The 13,992-nt window shown below is 37.3% G+C and overlaps 1 protein-coding gene across 1 annotated transcript in view; it reads left to right on the top strand.

The window, feature by feature from the left end:
- Nucleotides 1-13,992, top strand: part of OXCT1 (3-oxoacid CoA-transferase 1) — a 192,127-nt gene that overhangs the window by 156,329 nt on the left and 21,806 nt on the right. Inside the window, exon 15 of the mRNA XM_036740818.1 lies at nt 13,404-13,484. Within this exon, the coding sequence (XP_036596713.1) occupies nt 13,404-13,484 (81 nt within the window). The remainder of the gene's footprint in view (nt 1-13,403; nt 13,485-13,992) is intronic.

Genomic DNA, 13,992 nt, shown 5'->3' with positions numbered 1-13,992 from the left:
TAGGGAGGGTGGGTGGGGAGGGAAGAGGGGAGAGAATTTGGAACTCAAAGTTTTAAAAACAGACGTTCAAAAACAACAACAACAAAAAAAAGTTTTTTCATGCAACTAGGAAATAAGATACACAGGCAATGGGGCAAAGAAATTTATCTTGCCCTACAAGAGAAGAAGGGAAAGGGGGATGGGAAGGGAGTGGGGTGACAGATGGGAGGGCTGAATGGGGAACGGGGCAACCAGAATATACGCCATCTTGGAGTGGGGGGAGGGTAGAAATGGGGAAAAAATTTGTAATTCAAACTTTTGTGAAAATCAATGCTGAAAACTAAATATATTAAATAAATTTTTAAAAAAAGAGATAATTGAGAGACTATTTTCTCCAGATGTCAACATGAAAAATAACAAATCCTATCACACTCAAAAATATATTTGAGTCTTTTGAAAATAAGCTGCTTCCAATTAGGTAGTAATTCATGTTTTCATTCTGTAGTAAGCTCTTCCTCATAGGTATATGAGATACTTTTAGAGGGGCAGTCTGGCAAATGATGAAGGCTACTTGGAAGACATTTTGAAAAAAAAAAGCTGCAATTAAAGGTCTAGAATAAGGAGACTTTTGGTAGCAGTAATCTTCTGAAGAAGCATGAGATCACGACTTTGGGTGTTGTTATCTATTTTTATTAACATTCTAATTTGTCCACCATCTGATTTCTTTGAACTTCAGCTTAATTGCTTTCAGACCTGGAGCCTGGGTTTCAGCTAATTTGTCTGGCTGGCCTTACGTGGTATTTTCTTTGTCATGTTCTCTCTTAATTCTCAGTTTTAAAATTAAATCCTCTTGCTTTCACTCCATAAACCCAGGTGGTAGGTAGTCATGATTCAGCTTGATGGTGGTGGTAGGTGTTACATAACTTAATGCATGGATCTGGGAGACATGCCTTATCCTAAAATAAGGATATGCCTATCCTTAAATATGCAAATCAATTACTAATAATAATGGTAAGCTCTTGGAGGACGGGGACCAAGTCTTCCTCCCCATGAGTAAGTTCAGTCACCAAAGTGATGAGAACCATAAATCAGTCTGGTAATGAAACCTGTAACAAATATGAAATTACCATAATTTGTTTACTAAATATTATGAAGTGATCAGTGGTGCGTAAATATGGAGCAACAGAAATTAAATCCACATAGGTGACTCTTTAAAAAGGTGGCTTTTGAGAGCGGCCAAAAGTATTTAATTTCATAAACAAATTGATTCTGAGCTTACAAAGCAAACCCACAACTCTTCTAAAGACAAGCATTTATTTGGGGAAAATTCTTTCCAACTTTCTTTTGTTTCTGCTTTGATGCTGATGCATGCATACGTCAGGCAAGGTCTTGTCAGAACTGAAGTCAGACTCAGCCTGAATTATTTTTGTGCATTTGTTTGCAAAACATGAAGGCTGCATTTAGCCAACTCTCTATCTCTTTGTTTTGGCTTTTTTTTTTTTTTTGCTTCAACTTTTGTCTTTACACTCAGCTGGAATTCCTGATAAAGGAAAACAAATGGTGGCTATTGCTGCCTGACACATCTAGCTAGCAGCCCTTCTGTATGGAAGCTTCTCACAGGAAATAGAAAATGTTGTTTCCATGTTGCTTTGCTCTCAGTGGGAAAATTGGAATTAAAAGTCAGATCATGGCTAGAGATAGTTCTTCCTCTCTGCCATGTAAAAATACCAATTTGTAAACATGCTCACAAAACAAAAAATGCATTTGTAATGTGTGCTTTTTTTTTAGTTAAGCTACTTCCTATTAGAGGTAACTCCATTCATTAACCTAACTTCTTTGCACCCTTATAAAAGCAAGGAAGATATACTAACTGGTTAATAAATGTTTGTTGAAGGCATTAATGAATGCGTCAAGCTGTGACAAAGAGGTAGTATAAATGCCTTCTTTCTCTCAAGTTTCAACAATTTAGTCAGTCAGTAAGTATTGAATGCTCAATTTGTGCCAAATCTTATGCTAAGCACTAGGGATACAAAGGTTAAAAAAACAAAACAAAACATGGTCCCCTACCCGCAAGGAACTCACAGTCTAATAGGGGAAAAAAATAATTTAATGGATTTTTACCACATATCTTATTATGTTAAAAAAAACAAACAAAAACCCAAAAATCCTATATAGTGTTGCTTTCAAGGTGAGCTGCATTCTAATACGGATGATTAAACATTTAAATAAACATGTTACAAGGCAGAATGTTTAAGGATAGGAGGGAAAGATCACTTTTATGGGGAAAAAAGCGAAAGGAGAAAGGGAGAGAGTAGAGAACAAAGAATGCTTCACATTTCATGAAAGAAATGGCACCTTTGCTGGGCTTTGGCAATATGGAAATAGTATTCCAGGTATGGAGGAAGGTCTCTGAATGCAAAAAGCCAGGAGACTGTAAGCCAAAGTTAAGAAATAACTCTGTCTGGACGTAAAATGGATAAAAGGAGAGTGGTTTATAATTCAGGCTGAGTCTGACTTCAGTTCTGACAAAATACCTTGCCTGATGTATATATGTCAACATCAAAGCAGCAACAAAAGAAAGTTGGAAAGAATTTTCTCCAAATAAATACTTGTCTTTAAAAGAGATGAGGGTTTGCTTTGTAAGCTCAGCATCATTTTGTTTATGAAATTAAATACTTTTGGTGGCTCGACAGCCAGCTCTCTAAAGAGACACCTATGTGGATTTAAGTATGTACGCTAGATTTGAATTCAGAAGTTCCAATCTTAATGCCACTACTTAATGCTTCCATGACTCCAGGAAAGTTAAAACCTCTCTAGGATTTAGTTTCCTTAATTATAAAATGAAAGGGTTGGACCAAAAGATCTCTGGCATCCCTTCAAAAATCTAAATCCTATAATCCTGTTGGTACTACAGAACCATTGGTGATTGTTGAGCACAGAACTGGAACTGGCTTGATCCCACCTGTACATTAAGAAACTTGATCCGACAACAGTGAAGGAGAGTCAGTCAGACAATAAGCCTCATTAAGCACTTAGTATGAGAGGTTGGAGGTACAGAATCCAGTTTGGAAAGCTATTATGAAGGCTTTTATTGTTCCCTCCACTCTTGGAATGAACACCAAAGCACCTTAACAGCAGATCCAAGAACAGAACCCAAACCTTCTGACTCCTAGTTTGAAATTCTTGACTCTGTTACCCTGACAAGTACCTACCCTTTCTCCTGACTACCTCAAAGCAGGTGATTCTGTTCTCCAAATAATGCACAGAAGACCTATTGCCAAGAGTATAAGCTTTCAGCTTACGAAAGGAAAGAGATTTAGTCATCCTTGTCAGTTACCCTATAGAAGCAAAGTCTAGGCATCTATTTTAATAGCGCAAATGAGAGGTCTATTTCTGTAGCAGGCTTAGATCTTATTTATATTTCAACTTTTTGGCTGGCAGGAGGTCTGGATCCTGAGGAGAAGAAAAGAGCCAATAATTACGTTGTTCGGGAGGTTTATATATATATGTATATATATATATATATATATATATATATATATATATGTATATATGAATAATTTGGTCTATTAGGTATAAGCTATGCCAAATGTATATGACTCTTTGAGGGGCCTATATGGAAATCTTTTGAGTTATATGTCCTGTCAGTATTCCCCCCCCCCCCGCCAGGAAACATTAGAAAAAGTAACCTAAATAGACACTCAATTATTTTTGTACAAATCTGTCAGAAATGAACAAATTTAGACCTCTGAAGGTATATTTTTGGTTGTTTTTTTGTTTGCTTGTTTGCTTTGGTTCCAGCCTTTAATTTCTTTGGTACAGAGAGCCAGTGCAGATCAGTGCCTGGACATTGAGAGGTTAATTGATTTGCCCAGGGTCAGATAGCCAGTTTGTGACAAAGATGGGCTTTCAGTCCAGGCTTCTTATCTTTGGGGAATTTAATCTGAGAAAATCATTTCAAGGATATTTTTTAGCAACATGATAGTGATTTTGTAGCTTATCCCTTTTAAATGTGATAGAGCAAATTGTTGTAGATAATTATCAGTCACAGCAACTCAGAAAGATTGTCGACTAAGCCACAGAGGGATTGCAGTCTACCATCATCTGGGGGCATAGAACCTTGAAACAGTAAAGTCATTATCAGTCCAGTTTAACTTCTTTGAATTTATAGGTGCTTAGAGAGATCTTTTTATGGCAGGTTTATTATGATCAGACTCTATTTGGGACTAATTTTATTTGCCCTTACGATTTAGACTTTGCAAGCCATCGCTTGGTGGTTAATCGAATGAAAGCCCTTTGAGGACAAAGACCTTCCTCCCTAGCTCTAATCTTTGTAGGTTGTTGTCCAGTCATTCAGTCATGTCCAATTCTTTGTAACCCCATGGACCACAGCACACCAATACTGTCCATGGGGTTTTCTTGACAAAGATAGTGTATTGGTTTGCCATTTCCTTCTCCAGTGGATTAAGGCAAACACTTATCCAAGTGACTTGCCCAGTGTCACACAGCCAGTAGGTATCTAAGGCTGGATTTGAACTAGGTCTTCCTCACTCCGGGCCCAGCACTCTATCCACTGAGCCACCTAGCTGCCTCATGAAATCTTTGTATACCCAGAACCTAACATAGTGCCAGGCACCTAGTGAATGCTCGATAAACGTTCAACTAAATTGAATGATGCCAATTCCATTTATATAGTGATGATGAAGCACCCTGCATAAAGCACTATGTGATAAAACTGAACTTACCAATAACCTGGTCAAGCTCCCACCAAGATTTCAGATTATCTGGAAGTATTGTTTTGAGCTAGTGAAGAAAATTATCCCATTCTCCACCAAGAGATGTTGAGACTGAAAGAAATCCCTCAAGGTTAAGTCACAAGATATCATTAGGACAAGAAGAGGACTCTGTGCCCAGTGGCCGTCATCATTCAGAACTCATTTATCTCTGGGTGAAGGCTCACGTAGATGCAACCTTTTGAGAAATTAAAGGTTAGTCCATGGTAATGAAAATCCCTCTTATAGATAAGTGACCTACTTCCTCAGATCTTAAAGTTCTAAGGATTTTACTTTGGAGGGGATACACTTTTAGATTTCACTTTCCTGTTTGGACAATTCTTTCTCTCTCTCTCTCTCTCTCTCTCTCTCTCTCTCTCTCTCTCTCTCTCTCTCTCTCTCTCTCCCTCCCTCTCCCCCCTTCTCTCTCTCTCTTCAGTTTGTCTATAAACCAAACTTGTTGCAGGCTCATCTAAAATGTGAATGTTCTTTGCTCCAGAGACGGCTCCATAATATAATTGAAGCCATTTGAGGATAAGTTGGGATCTTTTAGCAAGCATAAACTAAATATGAGTAAGCCTGAGCTTTTTTTTCCACTCTTCTCTGTCTAGACTGACTTGCTTTTTTAAGAGCACAGTATCCTCTGGAGTAAGAGGATAATAATATTGATTCGATAGCTGAGTATTCCACATACTCTGTACTACCCAGGTGGAGTATGAAAGTCTTCAGACTTGGGGTTTTTTTTGGTGGTTAGAGGAGGGAGCTAATTTTCCCCTCTCCAACCTGAAGATCATTGTAGGAGAAGAGGGGAGTGTTCAACCTTCCTCTGAAGGGTAGGTAGTGGTTCTACATCCCTTCCACAAACCTTCTGGGAATTTCTAGAACTGAGCCACAAATGGGGGCATGCCTCACCTCACCCACCATTCAAGTGTTGTCTAAATAAGAAATGCATTGCATAATATCTGTAACAACTATAGCTAACACAGGCAACTGGGTGGAGCAGTGGAGAGAGTGCCAGACCTGGACTCAGGAAGACCTGAGTTGAAATGTAGCCTCAGATACTTACTCCTGGGCAATCTCCAGTTGTCCTAATCTGCATCTGACTGCTGGACCTAGATGGGTCCAGAGGAGAAAGTGAGTTTAGTGACTTTGCACAGCCCTCCCTCACTTAAATCCAATCCACTTGTAAGTCATGGCATCGTCTTCCTTATGTCATAGTCCTCTTCAAGAAAAAAGGACAAACCACAACAGACACACACACGCACACACACATACACACATATACATATATATAATAGCTGTGTGACCCTGGGCAATTCTTAACTTAACCCTGTTTGCCTCAGTTCTTCATCTGTAAAATGAGCTGGAGAAGGAAATGGCAAACCACTCCAGTATCTTTGCCAACAAAACCCCAAATGGGGTCATAAAGTTTCAGACACAACTGAAATGATGGCATTTATATAATTATTTACTTTAAGGTTGGCAAAATGCTTTGCATACATATCACATTTGTTAGGTAGTGACAAATATGAGAAATTTGAAAGAAATAACTTTATTACTATGGAATTTTGGGTTTTTTTGAGTTTTTTAATTGTTACTTTTTAAGTATTTATCTTCCTTAATCTTTTAAACTTTCTTAATTTTTAAACATCACTTACATAGTTTCCTCCTTCCCTTGTGCCTTCACCATCACAGATTGTTATATAACCGGCCTTATGCGTCAACGTCTCATACTAATTCAATTCAACAAACAATAAATGACTACTGAATACAAGGCACTGTTCTAGGTGTTGTGGATAGTACCATAAAAATGTCTTCATCCCTGTCTTCTCAAGAAGTTTATTATTTTAGTGAGCCAGAAAGGGCTGGAAATGTACAACTTTGCAACTCAGGCCCAGAAATCAATCACTCTTGGTCCTGAGACACATTTATTTAATGACCCTTGCAAGCGAGAAATCTCTCACTGAGACTATCCCTGCCATTATAATTCTTAGCAACAGAATTACTGGAAATTTTGAGACCTAGGAGGGATATTGTTTACATTTTATATGTCTGTACTTTGAGGCCTTTACCCCAAAATATATCTAAAAGAGCATGGGTTTTGAATCCATAGCTAAGAAACATTTATAAAAGTACAGGAGTAAATGATATGGAATTCTTGTTTTTCTAAAAAAGCAAAATGTAAATCTGCTTCTGATAACTATCAGGTAATCAATCCATCTCTTTTTTGAAAAAGAACATTTATTATTTTGGCCATGATGATAACCATGAGATTCTTGGAAGATCATCTAACCACAGTTGTTTATCAGTATTGAAGTTAAGCTTAGTATATCATGAAGATATTTCAGGAGGTAAGCCAGAAGGGGGGGAGAATAAAGGAATAAGCAATTATTAGGTGCCTATTGTGTGCCAGACACTTCTCTAAATATTTTCTAAATATTCTCTGATTTGATCCTCGCAACAACCCTAGGAGGTGGGTCCTATTGCAGTGTTTAAAAAGGTTTGAGAGACATAGTTTATGGGAAGTTTAATCATTTTATTAATAAGGCCAGTATTTTCAATAAAAGGATGGTCATTTGACTGTCTCTCTTACTCCAAAGATGCCTAAAGGCAGTGGGTTTGTAATTTTTAATGCCCTTGGAAGAGCAATCGTTCAATCAGCTCTGATTATAGGGTGGGCTATATCAGTATGAGGATCTTGGGGTATGTGACTTGGGCCACCCAAATCTTGGTCAAAGATACTTAGCAATTTCCATATGACCTGTCTGACAATGAGGAAAATCAGCACTTCCCTAGACCAAACACAGTGAGCAAGAATACACTCATTTGCCCAAACTTAGAATTTCTTTTACTGTCTAATTGGATCTTGGCCTGGGTAAATTTTAAGGGAGATTTCCCCCACACTAGTTTGGTTTCTGGATGAGGAATTAGTAAAGAAGAAAAACCTTGGTCCTAATACAATAATTAGTCATTAAATATAACAGAGAAATACACATTTCTCACAGTATTATTAACCCTATTTTACAGTTGAGGAAACTGAGGCAGACAAAGGTTGTGACTTCTCAAGATCACATGGCTAGTACATGTCTAAGGCAGGCTTTGAACTCAGGTCTTCCTGACTTTAGGCCCAATGTTCTATCCACTGTACCACCTAGCTGCCTCTAGAGCTGTATCAGGGACCCCTTTGGCAGTGTGTTGAAACCTGTGGACCCCTTCTCAGAATAAGATTTTTTAAAAATAGTTTTAAAGAATGCTAAATTTAATTGAAAATTAATGGAGATAAAATTTTTCTCATCCAAGTTCATGGACCTCCTGAAGCCTATCCATAGATCCTTTCGAGGTCCATGGACCTTAAATGAAGAACCTCTAATCTCACTAAGGACAGTGAAAGAGAATATTGAACTTCGATTCTCCAAAAAAACCCCAGCTATCCAGAAGATTCCCTGAGATTTCTAAGTTGTCTGTGAATGGTAGAAGGTTTAAAAAAAGGAAGATCAAGATAAAAGGAAGTGGAAACGAGTTGAGATCTTTACTAAGGTTATAGGGAAGGCAGAAGTTGTCTAAGTTGTACCAGTAGAAACAAAGAAATATGGAAAATGAAAGGCCTCAGCCCCTGTGTTCAGCAGAACATTTTTATGTTGTTCCTTTACTCCTTTATTAAAATTATTGTTCTAAATGTAATAAGCTTTCTTGATGCTTTCAATTCACTGTTATTGGTATATATGTATATATATATATATATGTATATATGTACATTTTTTTAAAATTTACTTAAATTTTTTTTTTAAATTCTGTTCTGAATTCTTTCCTCCTCTCCCAACCCCGCCCCCATCCATTAGGAAAGTAAGAAATACAATGTCCATTATACATATGAAATGAGGCGTAACATGTTTCCACCTTAGCCATGTTGTGAAAGAAGAAAAAATAAAGAAAAGATCACCATTATTTTGGACAGAACTTTTTCTTCCCAAAATGAGCCAAAGAAAAACAATTAAGCACAACCACCAGATCCAATGTACGTAACATTCTGTAGTCCCCTGTTTTTCTCTGAAAAGGAGAGACATTCAAGAAAGCATTTTTCCCCTTTAGAAAACTGCTACTTTACAATTTTTGACATGTAAGAATGGAATGGGAGGATATGTGAAATTTAATTTCTTTTTCAATTAGCAAAAATCTATTTTCTTTCCCTTCCTTTATCTTCTCTTCACCCCAGTGCTTAAAAACAAACAAAGAAACAAACAAAGAAACCCTTATATCATATACATAATTAGGCAAAGTCCATCCCCTCATTGGTCAAGTCCAAAAAAAAAAACGTGAGTCCAACGCCTCTCTGTTAAGAAGTGGGTAGTAGCATGTTTTATCATTTGTCCTCTGGAAATCATAATCTCTCCTCATCTCTGTCTTCAGGTTTCCCTGACTACTGTCATGTCTCACCTAAAAACCCCTGCTGTCTGCAAGAAGGCTTTCCCGGTACCTCCTAGCCCTACTTCCTTCCCTTTATGATTATTTCCAATTTATGCTCTATTTATCTTGTTTGTACATATTTATGTGTTTTCACTCCCCATTAGATTTTGACCTTGAAGACAGGGATTATTTTTGCCTTTTTCTTTAATCTCCAGTGCCTGCTACATAGTCAGCACTTATAAAACGTGTGTTCACTGCTCAACTATTTGTTGTTGCATTGATCAAATTTCTTAAGTGTTTAAAAGCTGTTTGTCTTTCTAATGTTGTTGTTATTTTATAAGATATTCTCCTGGTTCTGCTCACTTCTCTCTGTATCAGTTTATACAGATTTTTCCCACTATCTCTTCCAAACTTCTTACAGCAGCTGGTAGTCCACTACAGTCATATGCTCTAATTTGTTTAGCTCAGTTGATGGTCATCCCCTTAGTTTCCAGTTCTTTGCCACCTCATAAAAAGCTGTTATAAATATTTTAGTACACATGAATCCTTTTCCTCTTCTTTTATCTCTTTGGGGGGTAGATCTAGTAGTGGTATTGCTAGGTCGAAGGGTATGATTTTAGGCATAATTCCAAATTACTTTCCAGAATGGCTGGAACAACCTGTAATTCCACCAGCAATGCATTAGTGTACCTTGTTTCCTGCAGCATTGAGGGGGATAGATAAGAAGGGAGATTGATAAATGGATCATAAAATCTTACTTCCTTTGAAGGTTTTTCTATGTTGAACGATGTGTCCTTTTTCTAATCCTGGTTTTCCTTGTACTGTTAATCATTTATATATTTCAGTTCCTTGCACTGCCGAAACAATTAAACCTAATGTAGGTAAAGTACAGCATTAGTTAGTTCTATCATGGCTTCATCAGCTACTCTAGTGGTATCTTGAAACTGTTGGATTCCTTAGCTTTTCCTGTACCTCTTTTTCTCTTTTTTTTCTTTTTATTCTTATGTATTTACTGGGGTTTTTTTTTGTGTTTGTGTTGTTATGGTGTCCTTTTATTACATTATTCTATTTGGAAAGAATATACATAAAACTAATTTTCTATGGATCGCCTTCTAGATCAGGAGTGTTGTTTACCCCAAGATTTGCATTGTGTCCTGTTATGCATTTCGTGAGTTTTGGAGATTCCATGTCAGGGCTATTCTCTGCATGAGTTGGTGCTTTTAGTCTTGACAAAAGACCTCGTATATTTCTAAAGGTATGCCTTATTCATTATAGAAATGTCAAATGCAACATCCTACATAATCCTTACCTGTATTGGAAACAAAGACAGTGAAGGACTTTGGGCTAGATGGGTCACAATTTGAAAGTTAACATTGTCAGTGAAATTCATTATTTCTCTTAAAACTCATTTTCCAACTGATGCTGAATAAAGTGAGCAGGACTAGGAGAACATTTTACACAGTAAGAATATTCTGTGATGATCAACTGTGATAGACTTAGTTCTTCTCAAGAATACAATGACCCAAGACAAGTCCCAAAAGACTCATGATGGAAAATGTTATCCACATCCAAAGAAAGAACTGTGGGGTCTGAATGCAGATTGAAGAATGCTCTTTTCTCTTTTTTGTTTTTTTTTTTCTTTCTCGTGGTTTTTCCCTTTTGTTCTGATTCTTCTGTCACAACATGACTTATGTGGAAATAGTTTAACATGATTGTACATATGTAGCCTATATTAGATTGCATGCTATCTTGGGGAGGGGAAACAGGAGGGAAAGAGGGAGAAAAATTTGGAATTCAAAATCTTATAAAAATGAATATTGAAAACTATCTTTAAATATAATTGGAAAAAGTAAAATACTATTAATGGGGGGAACCCATCATTTTCCATTAAAGCCAAGTGCTTTCCTTCCAACCACATGCAGAGCTTGCTCACATAATGAAAACAGAAACCTGTTCTTTTCTACAGAAATGTTCTTGAGAGGCACACAAATCGTACCTGATGTTGGCATCTGGGAACTGAATTCATTATGATGTGTCTCTTTGAGTTATATTAGATGTAAGCTGGCCAACTCGAAACTGCAGAAGATAGAATATTTGCCACAAATTTCAGCTGACTGATTTAGAGTTGCAGCATATGCAGACTTGCTTTGAAATATGAACGGGAAAAATTGATCATCAAAAGAATAGTTAGCGTCAAAACGAAATAGCAATGCAATGAGGCAGCTGGGGATGCTGTAGCCCACAGTGTGCTGGGCCTGGAATCAGGAAGATCTGAGTAAAAATCCAGCCTCAATCGCTTACTAGCTGTGTGACCCCGGGCAAGTCTCTTATTCTCTACTGCCTCAGTTCTCAGCTGTAAGATGGGTATCATGATAGCACCTACTTCCCTGGATTGTGAGGGTCGATTGAAATAGTATGTGTAAATCACTTTGCAAACCTTCCAGCACATAAATGCTAGTTTTATTATCATAGCTATTATTATTAATGAAAGAAAAGACATTTATTAAACACTTATTTGCCAAGCACTGGAAATATAAATTATAAAAGTAATGATAGGCCCCACAGTCCGAGAGCTCATAATGGGTGTCCAGGGAAGGATGTGGTGACTGGAGCTATGGGCCAGTAGACTGACCCATCCTTTACGCTGAATAGCAAGATTGAATTGATTCTAGTTCCAGAACTGGAAATGGGGTGGGAAGGAAGGACAGTGTAGAGGGTACATGTGTGACAACCAGGCATCCATCAAGGAGGTGTTTGGGGAATAAAATAATATGTGGCTAGAATGAGAACTACACTGACTACTGTATGTTTTCTGGTAGCAAACCTATGTCTAACTTGTAATTAGTTTATCCCCAGTTTTTACTGAGTTACATATATGTATGTATGTACATGTGCTGGTATATATATAGCTACACATACCTAAGTGTACACAAATGTAAAATGTGTGTTTACATACATGTCTTTTACATGTATGTGGCTGCCTCCTTTCCTACTATAGATATGGATATTCATCACATGTGATTCCTGATTTGTTAACATGTTGCTGTAATACTTTACATTTGAATAGGTGCTCCATCCTTACCAAACAATTTTGTATATATATTTTCTCTTTCAGTCTCCGAAGTGTTCCTCTGAGGGTGTCAGATTAGCTAATACAGATGAGGAAAGTAGGATTCACCAAGATTAGGGGTTACCCAAGGTCACCCCCTCTTGTAGGTAAGGGGTATGGGAGTGAGTCAGGAGCTGAATCCAAGTCCTTGTGGTTCCTAATTCAGGTCTCTTTCCACTGTGCCATACTTCTTCTCATGAAAATAGGATCCTCTAAATTAAGCATAGTCTCTGAAACCTTTTTTTTTTTCTTTTAAGACTTGTAAAGTGATGCCATCTTTTGTTACTGTTCAGTCATTTCAGTCGTGTCTCATTCTTCGTGACCCCATTGGGGGTTTTCTCAGCAAAGATACCAGAATGGTTTGCTATTTCCTTCTCCAGCCCATTTTACAGATGAGGCAAACAGGTTTAAGTGATTTGTCCAGGGTCACGCAACTAAATTTGAACTCACAAAGATGAGTCTTCTGACTCCAAGACTGGCATTCTATCCAATGCACCGCTTAGCCGCCCAGTGCCATCTTTGAGGAATGAATAAACCAGGTCTCATAGCATCCATATGGAATTTATAGTCAGCATAGGTTATCTTCCTAGAATAAGTGAAGGAATATATAAGTAATATTGTGACTGAACCTTGTAAGTTTCACCCAAGAAAAGGTTTGTTTCAAAAGTACATTTAGTATCAAGAAGGAACAGAGTTTTGGGTTCAGCCTACCCCAAAGTGGGCTATTTGATATTGTATTTGGCATCTGGAAATATACTTTACCAGACTAAAAAACAAACAAAAACAACATGTAGGAAATGACCTCCAAGAGTTGTTTTCTGTATTTTTAGTTTTGATTTTTAAATTTTAGCTTTATTTTAAGGCTGAATGTAGGTTGAGGTAAGGAAAATAGGTGGAGGTATTTCAGATAAAGAATGTGGTTTCTCAAATGCCATAACTGGGTAGTTTTCCTCGAATTATTTCAGCATAGCCATCATCCATAGAGAGAAAGACAACACTGTACAAGGTCTTAGAACAATATGTACTTAGGAGCAAATGTAAACACATTTCTCTGATCTTTTCATTTTGTCTTATAGCTACGTAGATTCTAATAAGCTGTGCTTCTAAAGGCTGTTTCTGATGTCTCTCATTTTATGCAGGGAAATGCACACAAAATTCTGGATAAATGCACATTACCACTGACTGGGAAGCAGTGTGTGAACCGTATCATTACTGAAAAGGTAAAGTGCTTTCCTTTTTTCTTTTCCTTTGCCTGATAGCATCTATCCCCATGTCAGTCTTATTTGAAAGGATTATTTCAGTTGCCCATAGCCTCCCTGAAAATGTAAATTACACACATAGATTCAGCTTGATCCTGGGATAGGTTAAGTAGAATGGACTAATCATTTTGCTGTTTCAGAGTGTGGGTTCCATGAAGTGAGACACATGGACACACATGCCTCTGAAATGCTGTCATATTTAATTTTGACAAAGTGACATAATCAAAGAAAAATGACACTGTTGGAGTTAAAGATTTCTTGTTATGTATATCACCCCTAATGATTATCTTTGCTTTTCTACAATATATACATGAGCTTTTTCACTTCTGTTTTAGAAAGCTGACCAAAAGCTTGTTTTACTTAATTGGATGAGGATCCAAGTAGTTATAGTTCATGCAATTATCATGAGAAGGGTGGTCCTCCATCTCTTCCAGGCTTTTTGAATACTCTTATAACCCATCAAGACTTA

Source organism: Trichosurus vulpecula, chromosome 1, assembly GCF_011100635.1.
Source record: "Trichosurus vulpecula isolate mTriVul1 chromosome 1, mTriVul1.pri, whole genome shotgun sequence".
In the NCBI taxonomy this organism is placed as follows: domain Eukaryota; kingdom Metazoa; phylum Chordata; class Mammalia; order Diprotodontia; family Phalangeridae; genus Trichosurus; species Trichosurus vulpecula.
The sequence above is the reverse complement of the archived record's forward strand: the minus strand, read 5'-3'. Positions and strand labels throughout refer to the sequence as shown.